Source organism: Talpa occidentalis, unplaced genomic scaffold (genome assembly GCF_014898055.3).
Source record: "Talpa occidentalis isolate TD23 unplaced genomic scaffold, MPIMG_talOcc4v2.1 talOcc4.9, whole genome shotgun sequence".
Taxonomy (NCBI): Eukaryota; Metazoa; Chordata; class Mammalia; order Eulipotyphla; family Talpidae; genus Talpa; species Talpa occidentalis.
The window spans coordinates 115,499,145-115,523,731 of record NW_023605305.1 but is presented as its reverse complement, the minus strand read 5'-3'; the positions used below and the strand labels follow the sequence as shown (position 1 = coordinate 115,523,731).

General features: G+C 43.4%; 1 protein-coding gene across 1 annotated transcript; it reads left to right on the top strand.

Moving 5' to 3' along the window:
- On the top strand, positions 1 to 20,945 carry CTSS (cathepsin S). Its single transcript, XM_037500131.2, has 8 exons — positions 1 to 187; positions 1,300 to 1,426; positions 8,683 to 8,805; positions 10,483 to 10,632; positions 12,023 to 12,250; positions 15,543 to 15,708; positions 16,548 to 16,650; positions 20,486 to 20,945. The coding sequence occupies exons 1-8, from the start codon at positions 162 to 164 to the stop codon at positions 20,583 to 20,585; spliced, it is 1,023 nt and encodes a 340-aa protein (XP_037356028.1). The 5' UTR covers positions 1 to 161; the 3' UTR covers positions 20,586 to 20,945.
- The last annotated feature ends 3,642 nt before the right edge of the window (positions 20,946 to 24,587 follow it).

Sequence of the window (24,587 nt, the reverse complement as noted above, 5' to 3'; positions counted from 1 at the left end):
GAGGGGGCTGACTCCGTCAGACGAAATGAAACTGAAATGAAAGTTCACTTCCTCATTCAGTGCCTCATGTGACAAGTCCCGATTTCTTTTTAAACTCACTTGAGCAGGAGCCCTTTTCCTGACTGAAGTCTTTGGCAAGAGCCCACCTTGAGCAACCGGCCATGGCAGCCCACGCGAGTCCCTTCAGGTCCGTATGTCTGTTCTTCTTCGTTTTGTCCTTACAGTCTGTCTTCCTTTCTGTTTTTCTTTTGCTTTTAGGAAGTAAACAAACAGAAAAAAAACCATGTCGTTGACTTTACCTCCTGTTTTTTCGGTGAAAGGCAATCCCCCTTGAAAAGTTAGTGTCTGATGGACAGCTAAGCCTGAGGCTGAAGTGCAGCCTCCTTTGAAATTTGAAGATTTACCGGTTTAACTGCCAACTTCCTTGAATTCAAAGGAAAGTAGAATCCAGTTTGCGGGAGTTAGTCACTGAATTTCCGGTGGTCTCTTTGGAGTAAACTTACAAGTGGAGTTTTCAAAAGTAGTTAATTGCTTCCTTTAAAATAGATATTTTGATTGTTGGGAAAAAAGCTTAAAAAAAGAAAAATGACCCAATGATGGGAAAGCAATCCATGGGAGTTGCCTTGTAACTACCTCTAAAGGGTGTGGATATTTAAATAGACTGGTTAAAAACTCCTGTATTCAATCATTCAGATAATAAATTATAATAATCATTATCGTTTATAGTATATTTTATAATAGTATAATAATTTTATAATCTGTATAATTATATAACTGTTACAAGTACATTTATTATAGTTATTTTAATATATGAATTTATTATTTAATGTAAGTGATATAAAATATATTTAATATAATTTTAATATTAATGTAAATGTTTATTATAAAAGAATATGAGTATTATTTATAATAAGTAAGTGATTATACGAACTATACAGAAAGCACACTGATTTTCAAAGGTTTGTCTTCTTTTTAAGGATTTTTTTTAAAGAAGGAAAGAGGATTTCCCCGGATTGTATTTGCTATTCCTGGAAATCCCCTGCTTTCCTTCCCAGCACCTCTTCCCACGACATTTGGATGTAAATTTGATTAACCAGAGATCAGGAAATTTCAAACAATCTCTTTTCAAAGCACTACCAAGTACTGGAAGCGATATTTCAGACCTAACTATGCAGGTGCCCCCTGTGACAACAGATCCCTGAGCTGTGCCTCCCTGTGTAAACTGTGTTGTTCTGTGGCTTTGACCCTGTCACCAGATTTGCAGCCGGTAGACGATCTTCTGTGCCCCTTTCTTCACAGGGTGCAGTGGCTGGTCTGGGTGCTCCTGGCCTGCCCCTTGGCGACGGCACAGCCGCAGAGAGACGCCACCCTGGATCGCCACTGGCTCCTCTGGAAGAACACCTACGGCAAGCAGTACACGGGAAAGGTAGACGCACCACCTGAGGCACTGCTTTTACCCCTAAATGCCCACTTGCTCCCCTCAAAGTGAGGCCTTACAGGCAGTGTTTCCAGTGTTAGACACTTCTTGCCAAATCCTACTCTGGAGGATACAGCAGAGAGACAAAACAGGAGGATAGAGCAGGAAACAAAACAGTTTCTGTTTTTGCTTTTGTTTTTGTTTTTATTTATGCACACAAGAGCTGGGGTACGAGCCAGAGGTGTGGGGGTGGGGGAATGAGAGGATTCACCAGAGACGAGCGGGGAACAGAACAGGTGGATCTACTGAAACACACTGCAGAGGGGAGCAGCGGGGAGACAGGAGTGGTCTGCCGCGCCATGCGGGCAGCTCCCTGGCCAGCGGACAGCCTCCCAGTGCTGTGCTCAACCCCTGCGCCAACAGGGAGGCCCCAGTGTTTCTGTTTTTATGGAACTTTTATTCCAGTAGAGACAGGAAATAAGTAAATAAATAAGTAGCTACACAGGGTATTCTTGATGATGGTGTGTTGGCGTTAGATGGTGCAGGAGTGAAAAATAAAGCAAGGCCAGGGCGTGAGGGAGCCCTGGGGATGGTTGTTGTGTGAATAGGATAGAAAGTTCAGAGACGTCTTCACTAAGGTGACCTTTTGAGCAGAGAATTGATAGAAGCCAGGAAGCACAAAGTCAGAGGAAATGAGAGCAAGTTTGAGGAACAAAAATGGCCGATGTCAGCCCCACTGCAAGGCTCACTGCAGATGTGCTCTCTTGGTTCTCACTTCCCACTTCGTACTTTGTTTTTGTTGCAGAGCACACACTTACTGAGTGATTCAAGGCCTACCCTTACTGCTTCAAATAACTAAGTCCTAGAACTATACATAATGTTTCTGAGTTTGGATGTGAGCATTAGGTATTTATGTGCTTGGTAAGAGTTTTCTAGGTGGTGATGAGTTTCACCTTCACCCACTCCCTTTCACACCAGGCCGCTAATTCGCTTAACTAGAATTAGATGTGCAGGTAGCACCACTGTCTGCTGAAGGGAATGCTGTCTCTCTAACAATTCCAGTGGCTTAGAAGGAATGAAGAGGGCTGGGTTAATAGCCTACCTTTAGAATCCATCTCAAAGGTCATTTTTTCCTTTTCTGTACTTCATTAGATTTGTTTGGCTTTATTCCATTTCTTCCCTTTGAGTGGTTTGGAAATAGAACTATACACGGCGTCATCGGGGGAACAATAAAACATTGCTCCAAGGGGGAAGAAGCTGCAGCCAGACTAACTACCTGAGACCAGGGTCTTGCCTGGGCTCTCAAACGAGGCAGGAAGGAGCTGTCGCCGACTGCTGTCTGGGCTGACTTTCTGGAAGCGGTCACCTTAGGGGGCAATTCAAGAAGGCGCCATGTAGCTTGTATTCAATGTACATTGTATTCTAGGTAAATAAAACTCCCGGAGGGCAACCAAATCAACAGTTACAATATGAATTTGCTCTGTATAAAATTAAAATAATAGAACTGAGAAAATTTTAAAAGATAACTATATATAATGGAATAACATCCACACAAATGAACAGGAAGTTGTGAAATAAATTATAAATCGAATCAGACATCTTTGAAATGAAGGATAATAGTCATAGAAATAAGAACTTAGCAAAAGGGAGAAACTCCAGGCTGAACATGGGCGGCCACACCCAGCCGTCTGAAAGGCAGCGCTCTGCCCTTTGCCCGGAAGGCAGCCCAGGAAAGAAAAGGGGAAAAAACTATGAAAATCCAAGGAAATAATTCCCAGGCCACCGTCCTACTCAGTGGCTGTCCCCAGACAAGGGCGAGAGCGGCCTCTGCCAGGCCCGACCTTCCGGCTGAGGTGGGATGTGGAAACGTCCGCCGAGGAGTGAGACGTTGTGGGCTCCAGAAAGCAGTTAGGAAGGAATCGTGATAAGGAATCGTGGCTCAACAGCCGCGCTCTGGCGCCCGGGGGCAGCTCCAAGGCTGGGGCGGAGGGGAGGCTGAAAGGATCAGGCAGGACGGTAGTTCTGTTAGGGGGAAATGATGTTCTTGTATCGGGGTTGCTCTACAACAGTTCGAGCCCAGGTCATTGGCTTGGAAAATGTTTCTTTCCGGCTTGGGTGACCTCTCCACGGGGCACTCCGAGTCACAGCACAGGAACCGTCGGTGCAGCTGCACCAAGGGTTCTGAAAGCTGCGGCTGCTCTGCCCAAGTGGTCATAAACACGCTTCAGATGGAAACTGGCATCTCCCTGAAGGAATGCCCGCTTCAGGGTGCTGGGGTACTTCACCAAGATGGCTTCAGAGCAGACTGACTTCACACACGCTTGGGAAGTCTGCACCGAAACCTGGTGTTGGAAATCTTTGTACTTTCCACCGAGCAGAACCTAACGCCACCTCTCACACCATTAGTCACGACGCGGTCCTCGAGTCTCTGCCCAGCACGCGAGTGTTGTCTGCACGTGTCTCCTTTGTGGCAGCCAGGCCGGGCCGCCCCGTGCACAGGCGCCCCGTCTCCTCTCCAGCTCTCCTCTCCTGCTAAGCTTCGTTTCCTGGCGGCTAATTACAACCTCCTGCCCCGGCCCACGGCTACTGCTGCTGGAACCAGCACAGCCACCCTGGTTTTGTGGTTTGGCAAAGCGTTGGCATCCACCATCTTAGGGGCAGAGCTTCTGCCTCCTTTTCATGGGTCCGGCCTTGGAAGAGTAATTGTTGTAGTGGCCAAAATCATTGCAGCTTTCCCCGCCTGCAGCACTGCTGCCACCATTACCAAATCCCTTGGAGCCAGCCCGCTGCCATCGCATCCACCACCACAGCTGCCGCCACAGCCACCTCAGCCACTGAAGGTTCCGCCATGACCAAAGTCATCATTCTCATCAAAATCACCTCCACGACACCAGCAAAGTTTCCAGAACCACCTCGACCTCTTTGGAGGGCTGAAGCGCTGGTCGTCTCTTGCTTACATAGGCGCTTCCTTCACAGTCGTGGCCAGTCACAGAGTGGAGTTTCTGAACGACAGGCTCGTCTGCAGAATCATGGTCATCAAAGGATACAAAAGCAAAGCCTCTCTTCTTGCCACGGCCTCCATCAGTCATGATTTCAATCACTTCAGGTGCCCACACTGCTCAAAAGCATCTGCTAGGTGATGTTCTTCAGTGTCGTCTTTAATGCCACCAACAAAAATCTATTCACAGTGAAGTGGTGTAGGGTAAGGAAAAAGTGTCAGGCTTTTCTGCCTCGCGCCATCAGGATAGATGAGGGAACCCTGAGGTCCCGAATGCAGGCCTGATGGCGGTACCTGCAGTGAGTGCACCTGGGCTGAGAGACTGAGTTGATAAGGGCGGCATCACAGGGATGCCAGCAGAAGCCAAGAACAAGCAGAAGCCGAGAGAGGAGCAGAGAAGCTGAGAGAGAAGCCGAGCCATGAGAAGAGCAGAGAGAACGTGAGAGAAGGCTGGAGAGTCCAGAGCAAAGACTTGCTGGGGCCTGGGAGGCCTACCGGCCTCCCAGCCCCCCAGCACCCCTGCCTGCCGTGTACCCAGTAAATCCCAATAAAAAGCCTGCAGAAACCCACCGAGGGCTCCAGGACTCATCCTCCTTTACCCCTTTTGTGACCTGCGTGGGATCATAGAAAACCTGCCCTGTGTCATTCCTGCCCCTGCAAGTGGGCATCAGTTCTTTGAGAATCTTCTGCTGACACAGCCCTCTTTGGTACCACAACTCTTCCACCCTCTTGTGTAGCCCGAGTTTCCTTTTCTTTTTCTTTCATGAGGTGGGTGGCTGCACCCACCTCCTCCAGCGTGGCAAACCCAAAGCATCTGGAACACCTGATGTTTGGCTCTCATTACCACAGTCTGTGAGCTTGTCCCATTGCTCAAAATGGCTTCTCAGAGGCTCATCAGTTGCTTCAAAGCTTAAACCTCTGATGAAGAGTTTCCACAGCTGCTCCAGCCCCTTGGGAGACTGACTTACAGACGAAGGTAGTGGGGAGGGAGACCTCTACGATGCTTGTTTGGCAGCGTCCATGGGTGGGCAGCTGAAATTTTTGAATTGGTTGACAACCGCCTCAGACAGAAGACTTCAGTGTGAAGTGTGTTGTAACCAGCAGAGAGCCTCTTGTTGATTTTGTAATCGCTGCTGAGTCAAACTACCTCAGCAATTCACCAGAAGTCTCAACAGGCAGTTAGAGATAAGATGGTCTTTGCTTCAGAGAAGATTCCACACTATTAGAGCACTACCCTTTTAAAGTAAATGTAGAAAAATTTTTTAATCTAAATTTAAATTTGCATTAGAAATCAGTGATCCTAGGGCCTCCCCGGTGGCGCAGCGGTTGAGCACTGGGTTGCGAAGCTGCCCGCGGCCACTGCGGCACTGGTTCAATCCCTGGCTGCTCCCCGGCCCCGGAGGAGGGTCCCACATGGTGCGCAGACCTCTCCTGCCGCCCGCTGCTCCCCTCAGCAGTGTGCTTCGGTCCTTCTGCCTGCTCTGCTCCCCGCTCTGGCTCTGGTGAATTCTCTCACCCTCCTGCTCTTCTGACTGTACCCAGTGCTTGTATAAATAAATAAATAAATCTTTTAAAAAAAAAAAAAAAGAAAGAAATCAGTGGTCCTATTAGTTATAACACATAAAATGAGAGCCCAGAGCCATTCAGTTACAGGGCTATAATTTGGACCTTGTTTACACACCAGGAAGGGAATGGGCGATTGCTTGGATCTGGACAAAGTGCTTTCCTCAGTGAGGCTGACATTGACAGAAGTTTTCAGGACATATGGTTGCTAATAATTTGCAAAATTCACGGGAGGAACAGTTGCAGACATTCTCCACATGGTTAAATATTCTGGTTCTGACATATATTTCATTTCAGAATCACATTTAAAATTACATTTAAAAATAGTGTCTGCGACTAAATATTTTTCAGTACATAAAAAAGGAAAATTCAAGTAAAGGAGATGAAAGAAACAGAGATTTCAAAATACATCTGATAGGAGTTTCTGAAGAGGAGAATTAGGTGGTATAGTAGAGAAAAGAGTTGAGATGATGGTTGAGATCTTTCCAGATACAAAAAAAAAAGTCTTGAGTACTTCAAACAAAAGTGCTCTCCTGTCACAAATACCCAAGAGAACAATGAATAAAACATACCCAGAAACATGGGCTGCAATTGCAAATCATAAAAATGATAAAGCTAATCACAAAAATTACAAAAGTTAAAAACAAATACAAAATGAGCAGGACAGACCAAAATGGCATCAGTGGAATTTCCTTGCTTTGCTCCTGAGAGTGTCATCTAAAAGTTAAGCACAGACACTGCACCCAGAGAGGCCCGTCCCTTGTTGTACCTAGTACACTCTTGGGAGGACTGTAACTGGCCCAGCCCTATGGGAAACAGTATGGAGGTTTCTCAAAGTAGTAAAAATAAGTCTGCCACGTGACCAGGCACTCCCACACCTAGGTATCTATCTGGAGAACACCAGAACACTAATTTGAAGGGCTCCATGCTCTCCTGTGTGCACTGCAGCACTATTCACAACAGCCGAGTGATGGAAACCACCAAGGTGACCAAGAACAGATGAATGAGTTAAGAAAAGTGTGGTTTCGCATGCACAATGGAATTCTACTCAGTTATAGAAAAAGATGAAATCTTGCCAATTGCAACAACATGACTGGAACCGGAGGTTCTGATGCTAAGCCAAATAAGTCTGAAGGAGAAAGAAATAGCAAATGAAGTCACTCATGTGTAGAAGAGACACAAACAAAGGAACAAACTAAAAACCAAACAAAGCCCTCCCCAAAGGGAGGGTTCAGGAGGTGAGGGAAGGGGTCTGGATGGAGGGCTGGGAAGGAGGGCCTGAGTGGTTTGGTGGTGGGTGGAGTGCAGTGTGACCCTCTACCTCATTTAACAAAAAGAAACAAATAACCCAATCAAATAATATATCTATGTTGGAAAAGGATGTAACCTCAACAAAATAACAGTGTAACTGGGGCAAAGCAGAGGTACAACAATTTGACAATAGACCTCTCATCTGCAACAAGGGATTCCAGAACACAATGAAGAAATATTTCAAGTTACTGAAGAAAAATAGCTAGAAATTTGTAATCAACACAACTACTTTTTTTTTAATAATAATAATAAATTTTATTTTTATATTCCCCATACAATTTCAACCCCTCCATTCTGACCCCAATCCCTCCCCTCCCTCCCCCCACCCCACAAAAAGTGTCTCTGGTTCATAATTTTTGTTGATTTTCACTTTCTTATAGTTATTCAATTTCCTGGTCCCTTATTTAAGTTTTCTAGATTCCTGCTATGAGTGAGACCATCCAGTATTTTTCTTTTTCTTTCTGGCTTATTTCACTGAGCATGATCCCTTCCAGCGCCATCCATGTTGCTGCAAATTGCATGTGTTTATCTTTTTTAAATGCTGAATAATATTCCATGGTATATATGGACCACATCTTCTTGATCCAGTCATCTATTTTTGGGCATCTGGGCTGTTTCCAAAGCTTAGCTATTGTAAATAGTGCTGCTGTAAACATAGGGGTGCAGGTGCTCTTTGGAATTGATGTTTCTAACACAACTACTTTTTAAGAGGGTAAAAGAGATTTTTAAAACACTCATCAAGGGCCTCCCCGGTGGCGCAGCGGTTGAGCGCTGGGTTGCGAAGCTGCCCGCGGCCTCTGCGGCGCCGGTTCGATCCCCGGCTGCTCCCCAGCCACCAGAGGAGGGTCCCACATGGCGCGCAGACCTCTCCTGCCGCCCGCTGCTCCCCTCAGCAGTGTACTTCGGTCCTTCTGCCTGCTCTGCTCCCCGCTCTGGCTCTGGTGGATTCTCTCACCCTCCCACGCTTCTGACTGTACCCAGTGCATGTATAAACAAACAAACAAACAAATAAATAAATAAATAAACATGCCTCTATTAAAAAAAAAAAAATTGGAAAAAAAAAATAAAATAAAAAAATAAAATAAAACACTGATCAAGATTAAGTGAGTTTACCACTTCAGCAAATAGCAGTTCCTAAAAAAGTTTTTTAACACATTGAGGACATTCATTATGTATATCATAAAATAACATTAAATAGCATCAAAGCAATGAAAAGCAAAAATTAAGATTAATATGTGAATTTTTTCCAGCTATATTGCATATGTTAATTTAATCCACATTCTCCAGGCAGATCCACATTTACCAGAATGTTTTATACCATATTTCTTTTCATTATTGAGCACTAATTTGTGCAGGATCCAGTATAACTGTATTCTTTTTCCTTATACTTTAGAATGAGGAAGTAGCACGGCGTCTCATTTGGGAAAAGAATCTGAAATATGTGATGCTTCACAATCTGGAACATTCGATGGGAATGCATTCATATGACCTCGGCATGAACCACCTGGCAGACATGGTAGGTGCATGAGAATTAAACCCCCCCCCATGCCTAGGTAAGCATGACTCCTGTCTTCCCAAAAGCAATTTGAAGGCAAACAACAAAGCAGCATTATTTATATGTGTACAAAGTGAAAAAACATTAGAATTTAAGGACATGATAATTTGTACAGATTCCTTATTTAATCCTGCCATGACCACTTTACTTAACATACCCCTCTTTAGAGAAATATTTTAAACTCACACACTACTATTGCTTATAATTTTTAATTGATTCTAGAAAGCATAGCCTAAAGATTGCTTGCAATCTTTTGTAGGAAGTTACCTTAATATTTTAAATCTAAATTGACAACTTAATACTGTCCACTGCTTTCTTAATGGGGGAGAGTGGGTATTTAATATCACAAATAATCTCCCATTAGTTTTCACATTTGTTCTAACCTATGAAACTTTACCATTGTGGCCAAAAATAAGGGTTATAGTGCCCCTAGGTTTACATAGTAAAGTGATGAAAGAAAAACACAACTAAGAATCTTATATCCAGAAAAACTACTTTTCAAAAATGAAGCTAAAATACATTCCCAAATTAAAGAAAACAGAACTTGTTGCTCGCAGAACTAGAAGAAACACTGAAAAATATCCTTCCAGCTAAAGCTAGTGGCCCAAGATAGTATCCAAATATATGCCAAAAAAGAAAAAGAAAAAAGAACACGAGTATGGTAGATAAAATAACTGCCCCCCCCCCGCAAAAAAAAAATCCATGTTCCAGAACCCATGAATTTGTTAGGTTCCCTGGCAAAGGGAGTTGAGGTTGTAGATGGAATTAAGGCTGGTGATGGGGAGATTGATCGGGGTGAGCACACGTAGTCACAGGCGTCCTTCTAGTGGAAGGGGGATCAGAAGGCAGAGAACCACAGAGAGGGCAGCGTGAGGACGTGGGCCCAACAGTGTTCCCTCTGGGGATGAAAGGCTGGACTGGGCCCAGGAGCAGGCTGGAAGCTGAAGTAGCAGGGAAACGGTTGCAGCCAGGCCTCCAGGAAGAAGGCGGCCCTGCAGATCCCACTGAGACCCACTTCAGACATCTGGCCTCCAGAAATGTAAGATAATTAACTTGTGTTTTTTAAACTGCTAAATTTGTAATCATTTGCCACAGCAGCAATAGAAAATCAACACAAGCAGTGAAGGAATATATGTAAATGCAAAGGCAGGATAGATGATAGATAGATAATAGATAGACAGATAGACAGAAGAAAGATGATAGATGGGTGGGTAGTGGATGGATGAATGGATGGAGATACACACAGACAGACAAAATAAACCCCCTGGAGGAACAATCTAGGTAGATTAAATACTGACCTAAGTGCCAGAATTTCCTTTGTAATTCGCACAAAGGAACCCAGTTCGGTCTATTTTAAATAGCCCTTTTATAAGATGTCTTGCTTAGAGCCAAGAATCTGCCTCCCGTAACTTCTAGTTTTTACCATTTTCCTCTTGACCTTCCCAACGAGAGGGCCAGGCTGGGATGCTAGCGCAGAGCCTAACACTGCGATGCAGACCCTCCACCCTCAGACAGTTAGCAGAGCCTGCGCTGGGCACAGCTGCCACTGACTTGTCCCCGCTGTTAACTCTATTGCAATTACTAGGCTGTTGATCAGACGGATATAAATGAAAGGAGATAAATGCATTTGCCTTGTAGACCAGTGAAGAAGTGATGACTTTGATGAGTTCCTTGAAAGTCCCCCCCCAGTGGCAGAGGAATGTCACGTACAAGTCCATGCCTAATCAGAAACTGCCTGAGTCTGTGGACTGGAGAGAGAAGGGCTGTGTGACTGAAGTGAAGTACCAGGTGAGTCACCCCCAGCCTCTGTACCCCAAGCAGCGCTCTCTTTTCCTTAAGGGCTTAGTTGAGCCACGGGACTTGGAGGTGAATTTCACAGGTGAATTTCTCCTTAGGTTACTTTCTCATTCTTTTTGCTATTCTTGTCTTCCCCGCTAAACTGTAAGTTCCTAGAGGGAAGGACCCCACATTCTACTTTAACCGTGTTCCCTACAGTGATTAGGACGCCAGCAACTTGAGCCACATTAGACGAAAACTGTGAACGAAGCAAATGGGTCTTTAAGACAAACTGCCTACTCGATGACTGCTGCTTCCATCAAACCACTGTCTTGAGAATCAGGATCGTGTGGGGCGGGGTACTGATCTGGAAGTTTCTTCCTCCTCTCAGTTGTGAATTTCAGGAATGAAAGAGAGGAAAGAACTAGAAGGAGAGTGGCCTGTCAGCTTACACTGTTAGGCTAAGAACGAGGGACTATATACATTTGTTTCTGTGCCTTTGCCGTTCCTTTAGTTTCCTTGTAAAAAAGAGAAGTTATCAAAATCCAACATGAGAGAGGGATAACTAAGAGTAAAAGACACATCAATCTATCACCTTAGAGGTCAAGGTAAGAGAGAAGAATCTGTGCTCCAAGTAACTGCCCTAGTTAGTGACCAATGAAGAATCGTAAAATTAAGACGTGGATGCTACTGCTAATATGCTTTTCCAGCTAGATATGGTTCTTTGGAAGTCTGACTACAACGTCTCTAAAATAAAAGTTTGTGAACACCAAAATAAACGACACATTTAGTTATTAACTACCAATAATTTAGTGAGCGCCTTTCCCGGGGTGCTTGCCTATGAATGCATGATTCTGCTTTAACCAAAAGCAAATTCAGTTTGCTTCTGTGGGGGAGGAGCAGGCAGAAGGAGAGCAATCCCCGTGAGCCCTGGCCCACTCCACCGTTTTAAACTAAATCGGTTTTGTGTCTGTCTGTTCCTGGGCTTCTCTGCAAAACAGCTTTTGACTTAAAAATTCTCAAGCTAAAAATGTTTGGAAGTTGCTAACCTTATATTTTAGGCATCTCTTGGCAGGAGGAAGGGTTAAGGGATCATGCAAGCTTCTCCCAAAAACACTTTATTTATTGTGGCATCTCCCCGTGGGGGTGAAGACTGTAGGGATCTGATGCGCGCCCAGTGGGGCCGTCAGCACCCTCGAGTGTGGCCTTACACTCTGCGTTTAGCCGTTTGCAAATCTTTCTCTAACTCGGACCTTCCTCAGGAATGATGAAGTGCTTTGTTTTCATGCCACTGTCCCAAAAAGAGAAACCTGCAGTGGCGGGACGTCTCCCTGGGGCTGACGGAGGCCCAGCGGGGGCCATCTGGATTCACTGTCTCTGAGTGACTTTGTCTCTGCTTCAGGGGGCGTGTGGTTCGTGCTGGGCGTTCAGTGCTGTGGGGGCCCTGGAGGCACAGCTGAAGCTGAAAACGGGGAAGCTGGTGTCGCTCAGCGCACAGAACCTGGTGGACTGCGCGACCCAAAAATACATGAACGAAGGCTGCAACGGAGGCTTCATGACCGAGGCTTTCCAGTACGTCATCGACAACAACGGCATCGACTCGGACGCCTCCTACCCGTACAAGGCCGTGGTGCGTCAGACTGTCTGGGCCGCCCCTTGACTCGGGCCCTGTCCCCACCGACTGCCGGGGAAGCATAGCCAGTGTGTGACAGAACCCCCGGAATCCCAGAGTTCTCGCTCTGTCAAAGCCTCCTTCACTTCTCTCTGTCACCATGGTTTTAGTTTTTAAAAAGATTTATTTATTTACTTATACAAGCACTGGGTACAGTCAGAAGCGCGGGAGGGCGAGAGAATTCACCAGAGCCAGAGCGGGGAGCAGAGCAGGCAGAAGGACCGAAGGACACTGCTGAGGGGAGCAGCGGGCGGCAGGAGAGGTCTGCGCGCCATGTGGGACCCTCCTCCGGTGGCCGGGGAGCAGCCGGGGATCGAACCGGCGCTGCGGAGGCTGCGGGCAGCTTCGCAACCCAGCGCTCAACCGCTGCGCCACAGGGGAGGCCCCATATATTTTCTTTTTTTTTTTTAAATAATAAATTTTATTTTTATATTCCCCCATACAACTGCACATGCCCCATTCTGATCCCAATCCCTCCCCTCCCGGCCCCCACCCCCCAAAAAGTGTCTCTGGTTCATAGTTTTTTGTTGATTTTGATTTTCACTTTCTTATAGTTATTCATTTTCCTGGTCCCTTATTTAAGTTTTCTAGATTCCTGCTATGAGTGAGACCATCCGGTATTTTTCTTTTTCTTTTTGGCTTATTTCGCTGAGCATGATCCCTTCCAGCGCCATCCATGTTGCTGCAAATTGCATGTGTTTATCTTTTTTGAATGCTGAGTAATATTCCATGGTGTATATGTACCACATCTTCTTCATCCAGTCATCTATTTTTGGGCATTTGGGCTGTTTCCAAAGCTTAGCTATTGTAAACAGTGCTGCTATAAACATAGGGGTGCAGGTGCTCTTTGGAATGGATGTTTCTGTGTCCTTTGGGTAAATACCTAGGAGTGGAATTGCTGGATCCTATGGAAGCTCTATGTTTAGTAGGTCCAGAAATCTCCACACAGCTCTCCATAGTGGTTGGACCAGTTTGCACTCCCACCAACAGTGCAGGAGAGTTCCTTTTTCTCCACACCCTCGCCAACATTTGTTGTTGCTAGTTTTTTTAATATGTGCCATTCTCACTGGTGTAAGATGGTATCTCATGGTAGTTTTGATTTGCATTTCCCTGATTACAAGTGATGTTGAACATTTTTTCATATGTCTGTTGGCCATTTGCATTTCCTCTTCAGAGATGTTTCTTTTTAGCTCTTCTGCCCATTTTTTGACTGGATTATTTTCTTTGTTGTTGTTGAGTCTCATCAGCTCTTTGCAGATTTTTGTGATCAATCCTTTATCATTAGTGTTGGGTACAAAAAATGTTCTCTCAGTTGGTGGGGTTTCTCTTTGTTTTTGTTATTGTCTCTTTTGCTGTGCAGAAGCTCTTTAATTTGATGTAGTCCCAGCTGTTTATCTTTGCCTTCACTATCACTGCTTTGGGTGATGTGTCTGTAAAGATGTCTTTGATGTGCACATCACGTAGTGTTTCGCCTATATTTCCTTCTATGTATTTTATGGTTTCAGGTCTTATGTCTAGTTCTTTAATCCATTTTGAGTTGATTTTTGTGTATGGTGTGAGGTAGTGGTCAAGCTTCATTCTTTTGCATGTAGCAACCCAGTTTTCCCAGCACCATTTATTGAACAAACTTTCTTTGCTCCAATGCATAGTCTTTGCTCCTTTGTCAAAGATTAGTTGACCATAAATCTGTGGGTTTATTTCTGGATTTTCTATTCGATTCCATTGGTCTGTATGTCTGTTCTTGTTCCAATACCATGCAGTTTTGATGATTATGGCTTTGTAGTATAGTTTGAAGTCTGGGAGTGAGATGCCTCCATTTCCTTCTTTTTTTTTTCAGTAGAGCTTTGGCTATTCGGGGTTTTTGGTGATTCCATATGAATTTCATCAATAATTGTTCTATTTCTTTGAAGAATGACATTGAAATTTTGATTGGAATAGCATTGAATCTGTATATTGCTTTTGGTAGGATGGCCATTTTAATAATGTTTATTCTTCCAATCCATGAGCAGGGGATGTCTTTCCATTTCTTTGTGTCTTCTTCTATTTCTTTTAACAGTGTTTTATAATTTTCTTTGTATAGGTCCTTTACCTCTTTTGTTAGATTTATTCCCAAATATTTGATTTTTTTTGTTTCGATAATAAAAGGGATGGTTTTTTTTATTTCTTCTTCTTCAGATTTATTGTTTGTGTATAGGAAGGCTACTGACTTTTGCGTGTTGATTTTGTATCCTGCCACTTTACTGAATTGATTGATAAGTTGAATTAGTTTTTCTGTGGAGTTTTTGGGGTTCTCTATGTATATTATCATATCATCTGCAAATAGTGATAGTTTGACTTCTTCTTTTCCTATTTGGATTCCTTGTATGTCTTTCTCTTGTCTTATTGCTCTGGCTAGGACTTCCAGTATTATATTGAAAAGCAGTGTTGAGAGTGGACATCCTTGTCTTGTTCCAGATCTTAATGGAATTGCTTTCAGCTTTTCACCATTGAGGATGATACTGGCTGTTGGCTTGTCATAGATGGCCTTTATGATGTTGAGGTATGTTCCTTGTATCCCAAGAATTTCAAGAGGCCCCATATATTTTCTTTAAATATATAAGTAATTCACACATTTTACAGAAAATTTTTAAAGATAAAGTATCACTCAAAAAACCCTCCTAACTTGGACCTCCCCGGTGGTGCAGCGGTTGAGCGCTGGGTTGCGAAGCTACCTGCAGCCTGTGCAGTGCCGGTTCGATCCCCGGCTGCTCCCCGGCCACCGGAGGAGGGTCCCACATGGCGCGCAGACCTCTCCTGCCGCCAGCTGCTCCCCTCAGCAGTGTACTTCGGTCCTTCTGCCTGCTCTGCTCCCCGCTCTGGCTCTGGTGAATTCTCTCGCCCTCCCGCGCTTCTGACTGTACCCAGTGCTTGTATAAATAAATAAATAAATATTAAAAAAAAGAAGAAGACCGAAGAACTAGTCTAGAACATATGACCTTTATGTAACATTTTCCCATGCTCCACCTCAGATTCTTGCAGTTCTCACAGGTATGCAGGTGTTCACAACCTGAAGTTGTAAAATGATTCTGTATTTTCTGTTATTGCTGAAGTGTGGGACTTCTGGCATCTGCAAGATTTAGTTTTTCTGTCTTTGAATGGAGCACTTAAATGAGGACAGAACACATCTTTGAAACCCAGACTTCGACGACTGATGATTTATCTAGTATTTATGGAGCAGAAGGCTTTACTTAATTTATACTCTTTCTTGCAGGATGGGAAGTGCCAGTATGACTCCAGAAATCGAGCTGCCACGTGTTCAAAGTACACCAGACTTCCCTATGGTGATGAGGAGGCCTTGAAAGAAGCAGTGGCCAACAAAGGCCCGGTGTCTGTGGGCATCGATGCCACGCGTGCATCCTTCTTCCTTTACAGAAGTGGTAAAGCCTCAGCTATGCTTCCCCTGTGTGCACCTTAACTTTGTGAGAAAGAACGTTATCTTTCCACATCATTCCACCTCTTAATGGTTAGATTAAGTTAGATAGAATCCCCCACTTCATGTAAGCATTTTATATACTTGGCTCTAAACAGCAAAGTAATAATTATCAAAAGTTACCAACTCCCCCTGCCAAGTACTGATGCTGAATTCTTTCTGTGCATTAGCTCATTTAATTCCCACAAAACACCTCTTTACAGATGAGAAAACTAAATCTTGGGGGGGTTCGCATGCCTGGGGTCACATAAATTGAAGGTGGTCAGTGGGGTAGAAATGGTGCCACTTAGTCCGGTACCTGCAGGGTGACAGTGAGCACAGCTGGGGCGGGGCACCCCGGAAGTGCGGAGCATGGTACTAGACCAGGTCGAAGATTATCTTCCTTTTTTTTAAACCTCTCCTTAAAGATCATTTAATAATTAAGGGCAAAAATGCATGGAACAATTTAGACAGAAATTGGGTTCAATCTGTAAGGAAATGCAGTATCTGATTATGTATATGTCAAAAAATAATTAGCAACAGGTGGCAGCTTATCAAAGATGGTTCCTCAGGGAACTGCAATTGGATCAATGTCCAGCTTGGCAAGCAAATTGACAACTAGAGTAGTGATGGCAAGAACTGTGAGCTCTGAGTAGTTTAAGCGTGAGCATTGAAGCATTTAGACATGTTCTAACGTTTTAACTCACCTTGCCGTAGATCCAAAACAGTCTCGTGAAAGTGATAACATTTTTAAGTGCCCCTACTTGTCACATGCCTTCCACTCTCCTCCACCATATTTACTCTCAGGTGTCTACGACGACCCGGCCTGTAATGACACTGTGAACCACGGTGTGCTGGTGGTTGGCTACGGCAACCTCGATGGGAAAGATTACTGGCTTGTGAAAAACAGGTAATGTATTCACCCCTTGATGTATATTTAATTAAAATCAGGAATTTCAGGGAACCCCAACAAATACTTTCTTGTGATGATGATGACGATGAAGATGATGTTGACAATGATAAACATTGATAGCGCCTTCCAGAGTGACATTGTAAATGACTCAGTGCTGTGTCTTCGCTTCCTAGTCTTCCTCCAGCACTTTGTTTTTATGACTTATTTTCTACACTTCTCTGCTCATTCTTTGCCCGTCTCCTATGGGAACTCCTATTTTTCTGCTTACCCCCCAAAAGGGGTCTTTCCCAGAGGACTCCGTCCTCTGCCCATTACTCTTCTTAGTCTACATTTTTCTTCATGAAAATTTCATCCCAGGGGCCTCCCCTGGTGGTGCAGGCAGTTGAGCACAGCGCTGTGAAGCTGTCCGCAGCCTCTGCAGCGCTGGTTGGATCCCAGCCGGCCGGCCAGAGTCCCACGTGGTGTGGCAGACCTCTCCTGTCCCGCCCGCTGCTCCCCTCAGCAGTGTGTTTCGTCAGTCTACCTGTTCTGTTCCCCGCTCTGTCTCTGGTGAATCCTCTCACCCTCCCATGCATCTGGCCTGTAATCCGGTTCTTATATAAATAGATAAATAAATCTTAAAAAAAAAGAAAAAGAAAACCTCATCCCAGGTTTATGATTTTTAGCTATACCTTATCTGCTGAAGGTTTTCAAATCTCTAGCTCCAGCTCTGATCTGTGCCCTGAACTTCAGACTTATTTATCTGGGTATATCCATGTATCCATATATGTTAGTTTCTCCAAATTTAGTATTTCCAAGGGATTCAGAGCCATATTGTTTCTCCTCCGTGATGTCCCGTCTCAATAAATGGCAACACCTCATACATCACAGTCACCCTATTAGATATCATGGATCACCTTAAACACCTCCAAATCCAACAAGCAACAAGTCAGACTAATTTTATCTCATACCGCCTCTTGGTTCTGGCCTCTCTCTGCCCTCTGTCGCTGGTCTCGGTCTGCCACCTGCCTGGACTATCTCTGTAATCTAACTGCTCTTCTTTGCTGTCAAATCCCCTTTTCATGCAGTTGCCAGACTGGTTTGTCCAAAACATGAATCTGAGCTTACAGATCTTCTATCTACTACTATTTGGGGTAAAAATTAATGCTGTTTCATAGAGAAGACAAATCATCTGTGTTGTGGTGCCAGCTACCTTGCCAGCCTCAGCCCTAGCATGCATCTCACTTTATAACTAATACCTTCATGTATCAACTCTGCTGTTCCCTCTGCCTGAACATCCTTTCTCCTCGCTCCTTCGAAATCAGCACGGCAATACCAGGAAGTTTCCTCTGAATCTTTGGACTGGCTAAAATGCCATTTTTCCTGTGGCCCCGAAGTGTCGTGTGCATGTGGGAATGTTCTATACATTGTATTTAAATTGTTTGTTTTCCCATCTTTCACTCCAATATTCTTGTGTCCCCTTGGGTAGAGATTATGTCTCGCCTTTGTATCCTTACCACTACATAGCACCTACCAGCTTCTTAATTCATGAATTAACTGACATCAATATAATCCATAAACAGAGGAATGTGGCTTCTAGAGGAAATATGAAGAGTGAATATGTAGAAAGTTTGAGGTTTCTCCTTGTATTTGTTTTCCAGTGTTCCTATAACAAGGCACCACAAACCATGTGGCTTACACAACAAAATTTATTGTCTCATGATTCTCAAGGTTAGAAATTAGAGATGCAGGGGCCTCCCCGGTGGCGCAGCGGTTGAGCGCTGGGTTGCGAAGCTGCCCGCAGCCTCTGCAGTGCTGGTTCGATCCCCGGCTGCTCCCCGGCCACCAGAGGAGGGTCCCACATGGCGCGCAGACCTCTCCTGCCACCCGCTGCTCCCCTCAGCAGTGTACCTTGGTCCTTCTGCCTGCTCTGCTCCCCGCTCTGGCTCTGGTGAATTCTCTCACCCTCCCGCACTTCTGACTGTGCCCAGTGCTTGTATAAATAAATAAATAAATCTTTAAAAAAAAAAAAAAAAAGAAATTAGAGATGCAGGCATTGGCAAAGTTGGCTTCTTCTGAAGGCTGTGAGGAAGAAAATTCTCAGTGCCTTTTCTTTAATTTCTAACGGTTTGCTGGCAACCTTAGGATTTCCAGGCTTGTCAAAGAACCTCCAGGCCTCCACCTTTATTTCCACGTGATATTCTCCCTGTGAGCACGTTAATCTCTGTTTGATTTTCTTTTTTTATAAGACACTAGTCATAATAGATTATGATCCACCCTAATGACCTCATCTTAACCTAATTATATTTGCAACAACTCTATATCCAAATAAGGTCACATTTGGATGTACTGGTAGTACAGATTCCAACATATGAATTTTGGGTGGATGCAATCCAGCTAATAACATGCCCCAAATCTAACGGAAGTACAGAGCCTACAAATTGTAAGCACACAGGAAGGCGCTTCATTACCTTTTTTGTGCTGTGGCACACACAGAAGATGGTACATCTGTATGGCCCCCTGGGGAAGTAGGGCATCAATATCTTGGTCCACTTGTAACCCATGGTCAGCTTGGGCCCAGAGCAGTGAAAGCCTTTTAAAATTCTTTGTAAAAAGAATACTGCCTGATCTAGGTAACAATCCCCTTGATAACATTCCAACCATACACATAAGTTTAAAGAATGCTTTCATAAAGTCTAAAAACATAGGCCAGTGATTTAATAAGAAACAATTGAAAAAATATTATTCTGTGGAACCAAAATAGTGCAAAATAGGGCCACCCTGGTGGCGCAAGGGGTTAAGCACAGCCCTGTGAAGTTCTCTGCAGCCTCTGCAGCATGAGTTCAATGCCCAGCTGGCCAGGGAGCTACCCACACCAGACCTCTCCTGTCTCCCTGCTGCTCTCCTCAGCAGTGGATTTCAGTACATCTGCCAGTTCTGCTCCCCACTCTGTCTCTGTTGAATCCTCTCACCTCCTCTGCACCTCTGACCTACACCCAGCTCTTGTATGCATAAATAAATAAATCTTCATTTAAAAATAGTGCAAAATAGGGGGGTGGGGGAAAAATCGTGCAAAATAGAAAAATTGTACAACCCTTGATGGTTTAATTCAGTCCAGAAAATAAAACTAGGGCATCTGTGTGAGGAATGATGAAGTACATATTCCCCAGCCTTAATAATTAGCCAGTAGAGATTTTGAGGTTAAGTATAATCTAAGGTTATAATAAGGTTGATTAAACTCCTGAAATATTTGGATTGTGTAAGTTGTCAATTTTAGGCAGATCCTTAAATTTAGAAAGTTAGTTGAGCTAAGATATAATTGCTATGTACTTAGAATAGAAAAGTTTAAGGGCCTAACAAGAACATGTGCTTGGCTAGAAGGCCACCATAATCTAAGGGACTTCCCACAAAATGGTTCAAGATTGTCTCTAGGGAATAAAGGGAAGGAATTTAATCTAATATACAGAAAAATGAATAAATGACTCCCCTAAATTATCAGGCCTAAACGTAATTTTAGTAGGGGGGGAATGAAATGTATTAACCATATGCTCATTAGAACCTTAATCACACACACACACACACACACACACACACACACACACCAAGAAACTACCTTTAAGCAATACCTGGTAAGCTCTCTAAACAGTTGCAAAATTGATGGGCCTTAGATAATGAAAGTTTTCCAAACTATCCTTTGCAAATGGCCTAAAAGTCCTGGGGAAATTACTATATTATTTGTTTCACAACTTTTGTATGTAATCACTTTAGGAGAAAAACAACCTAAGCAATAAAAAGTTACTAACGTGATTTAATTCTATTCCTTTGTAATGTTGTGTTACTTCTTTTTCTAAAGCTGGGGCACCACCTTTGGTGAGCAAGGATATATTCGGATGGCAAGAAATAGTAAAAATCACTGTGGGATTGCTAGTTATCCCTCTTACCCAGAAATCTAGAAGATCTCTTCTTTTTATAACAAGACAAGAAAGAAGAAACACTTCACAATTTAATTTTACCTGCTGTTATCAACAGAAACAAGTGTTGTGATCGATGTATATTTAGTGTACTAACAAAGTACAGTTTGGCTCTTGCACTTTTTTAAGTTTGCAGATCTTGGAAAATGTTTGGTGTGTAAATTAACAACGTGCTATAGATATAACTGCACAAGAACTTTTAAACCCAAGATAATCTGCCATGTTCATTGTCATTGTCTAAACTTGCCCTGTGTTTTTTTAAGTCCCCTGATATCCTTTTGTAACTTGGTGGCTTAATAAATATCTTTTCAACTTTATATCATTACCACATACTGCTCTTTCTTTATTATTAGGTCACTGTCATAATTAATCATGAGAATATAAATTATAATATGTTGATGACCATGGCCACTTCACTGAAAGAAACTAAGGTTATTCATGACCTGAGGGCTCAAGTCTATTTCTGCACATAAAAGTACTCTTTTTTTTAAAAAGATTTATTTATTTATTTATACATATGTACAAGCACTGGGTACAGTCAGAAGAGCGGGAGGGTGAGAGAATTCACCAGAGCCAGAGCAGGGAGCAGAGCAGGCAGAGGGACCGAAGTACACTGCTGGGGGGAGCAGCAGGCGGCAGGAGAGGTCAGTGCACCATGTGGGACCCTCCTCCGGTGGCCGGGGAGCAGCCAGGGATCGAACTGGCGCTGCAGAGGCTGCGGGCAGCTTCGCAACCCAGCGCTCAACCGCTGCGCCACCGGGGAGGCCCTAAAAGTGCTTAATATTTTTTTATTTTTTTTTATTTTTTTTTTTTAAGAAAGTTTTTATTTTTATTATTATTATTTTTTTTTAAGATCTTCATTTATTTATTTATACAAGCACTGGGTACAGTCAGAAGCGCGGGAGGGTGAGAGAATTCACCAGAGCCAGAGCGGGGAGCAGAGCAGGCAGAATGACCGAGGTACACTGCTGAGGGGAGCAATGGGCGGCAGGAGAGGTCTGCACACCACGTGGGACCCTCCTCCGGTGGCCGGGGAGCAGCCGGGGATCGAACCGGTGCTGCAGAGGCTGCGGGCAGCTTAGCAACCCAGCGCCCAACCGCTGCGCCACTGGGGAGGCCCGCTTAATATTTTTTTAAATGAATGATGTTAAAGTAGGTAAATGCATAAAAGACAACCTGTTTTCAAGCACTCTGGAAAGAGTTTTAATTATCACTCTGTTTTAATTATCAGAAAATACTAATTCAAATTATTTTTACTGAGTGTTTAGCAATTTGACCAGACCTTTTATTTATTTATTTATTTTGGTCAAGTAAAGTCAGCCTTAATAAACTAACTGCATTACTTTTAAAATATTCCATTATTCATATTTTTATCTAATTCAGATTGCCCTTCCTCGCAACTGTTTTAGATTAATAGAGGGATTCTGAAAACACTGCAAGAACTTTAAATTTTATAAGTTAAATACTAGGATAAGAAAAACATGTGAGTTTGATGTCATTAGTATATATTAAACTGATCTTAGTTTAATTTCACCACCTCTGGTTCCATCTCTATAATGTACATTTTAAAGAAAAAGAATTACTAGCTATAATCATTCTCATAATATATAAATATTATCAAAAGTGTAGAGAAACACTATAGCTTAAAGTATTTTATTGACTGTTCTTTAATTCTTAGCAACTTTTGTTTTGCTTACAATTTTTCAAGCCCTGTAAATGGGAAAACATGGATTGTTAACCTTTGTCAATCTAATAAAAGCTAAGGACACCTTCTCAGAATGTTTTTAAATGCATCCAGTTAGATGTAGAACCAGACAATGATTATATTGAAATACAGTTACTAAAATGGCAAAATAAAAATCTGTGCTATGGTAACATACTTACTTCTTTTTTTTTTTTTTAAGATTTATTTATACAAGCACTGGGTACAGTCAGAAGCGCGGGAGGGCGAGAGAATTCACCAGAGCCAGAGCGGGGAGCAGAGCGAGCAGACTGAGGAAATACACTGCTGAGGGGAGCAGCGGGAGGCAGGGGAGGTCTGCGCGCCATGTGGGACCCTCCTCCGGTGGCCGGGGAGCAGCCGGGGATCGAACCGGCGACGCAGAGGCTGCGGGCAGCTTCGCAGCCCAGTGCTCAACCGCTGCACCACCGGGGAGGCCCCATACTTACTTCTTTATAAATTCATTAAACAACAGGAGTTACTATCGTAAATTTGAATTATAAGTATTTTAAGATGTATTTTAAGTATCTTAAACTGTAATGTGATACAAAAATATCAATTTTCTTTAATGATAAAGTTCCAAGTGTTGTTAATATTACTATAGTTTTGGGCCTCCCCGGTGGCGCAGCGGTTGAGCGCTGGGTTGCGAAGCTGCCCGCGGCCTCTGAGGCGCCGGTTCGATCCCCAGCTGCTCCCCGGCCACCGGAGGAGGGTCCCACATGGTGCGCAGACCTCTCCTGCCGCCCGCTGCTCCCCTCAGCAGTGTCCTTCGGTCCGTCTGCCTGCTCTGCTCCCCGCTCTGGCTCTGGTGAATTCTCTCACCCTCCCGCGCTTCTGACTGTACCCAGTGCTTGTATAAATAAATAAATAAATAAAATCTTAAAAAAAAAAATATTACTATAGTTTTTAGATTGTGTTCAGAATTGGAAAAAATGCTAATTTCAATTAGAAGTTACTGAAAATAACTTTGTTAAAGGTGTTGGACTGTTGAAAGATTTTTAACTATATTGACTTTTTGAAAGGTTAACTAATTTAAACTCCCACCAACATAGTATCTGAGTATTATTTTCCTATACCCAAACCACAGTCGGTTTTGTAATTGTGGGAAAGCTTTGTTTATGTAAACGGAATCACAATAATTTGTATCTCTGGTTATCAGGGAGGCTGAATATTTATTTTATGACTTATTCTTTCATAAAGTGAGGTGTTCATTTTATTGAAAAAAAATTACTGAAAATAAAGACGTAATTATTTTCCCGTACAAATTCACAAAGTTTCTGAATTCTTCATATGGATCCTTTATAGATTCCTAAAGGCAATAAACAATTTCAAACTTATAAAAATAAAATGAGAAATTTAAGAAAAATCTTATTCTGGAATCGTACGGAGGATGATTTGAAGAAAATTCAAAGGATACTAGCTAGGAGATCATACATATGGTGATAAAAGCTTGGAAAACTTAGCAGCTGTAAGAAAAGGAAATCTGGGAGCCATCACAGAGTAAAAATTAACAAAATGTTTAATTGGATAAGAATTTAAATATTCCAGAATTAGAAATCCATTGGACAATGTCATGAAAAAATGCGCATGAGGGCCTCCCCAGTGGCGAGCAGGTTGAGTGCACCACTGTGAAGCTGTCTGCAGCCTCTGCAGCATGGGTTCAATTCCCGGCCGGCCAGGGAGCTGACCCACTTGGAGCAGCAGACCTCTCCCGTCGTGCCCCCTGCTCCCCTCAGCAGTGTACTTTGGTCAGTCTGCCTGTTCTGCTCCCCAATCTGTCTCTGGTGTCTCTTTTCACCCCCTGCATCTCTGGCCTGTACCCCAGCCCATTGTATAAATAAAAAATAAATCTTAAAAAAAATTAAAAATTTGCTTAAAAATGTGTATGAAATATATGAAGCAGAGGATTATTAATTCCTGAAATAAAATTATTCATTTCTTATTCTTCTCTAAATGAGTCTGGCTTCAAATGCACATATTCTTAAGTCCCAAAGAGACCATGTAATAAAAATAAAAAGTCCTTAAAGGATGTAACTGCTTGGGTCTCCCTGGTGGCACAAGGGGTGAAGATGCAACCTACAAGCTATCCACAGCCACTGCAGCACGAGTTTTATCCCCAGCCGCGGAGCTACCCACATGGTGCAGCAGACCTCTCCTGACAGGCCCGCTGCTCCCCTCAGCAGTGTATTTCCATGGATCTGCCTGTTCTGTTCCCCACTCTCTCTCTGGTGAATCCTCTCATGCCCCTGTACCTCTGGCCTGTA

Excerpts from the sequence above, each read along its gene's own strand:
- CTSS (XM_037500131.2), top strand. The coding sequence starts at position 162 with ATGGCAGCCCACGCGAGTCCCTTCAG. Across the intron at positions 15,709-16,547 it reads CTTCTTCCTTTACAGAAGTG|GTGTCTACGACGACCCGGCC; the intron begins GTAAAGCCTCAG and ends ATTTACTCTCAG. Across the intron at positions 16,651-20,485 it reads TACTGGCTTGTGAAAAACAG|CTGGGGCACCACCTTTGGTG; the intron begins GTAATGTATTCA and ends CTTTTTCTAAAG.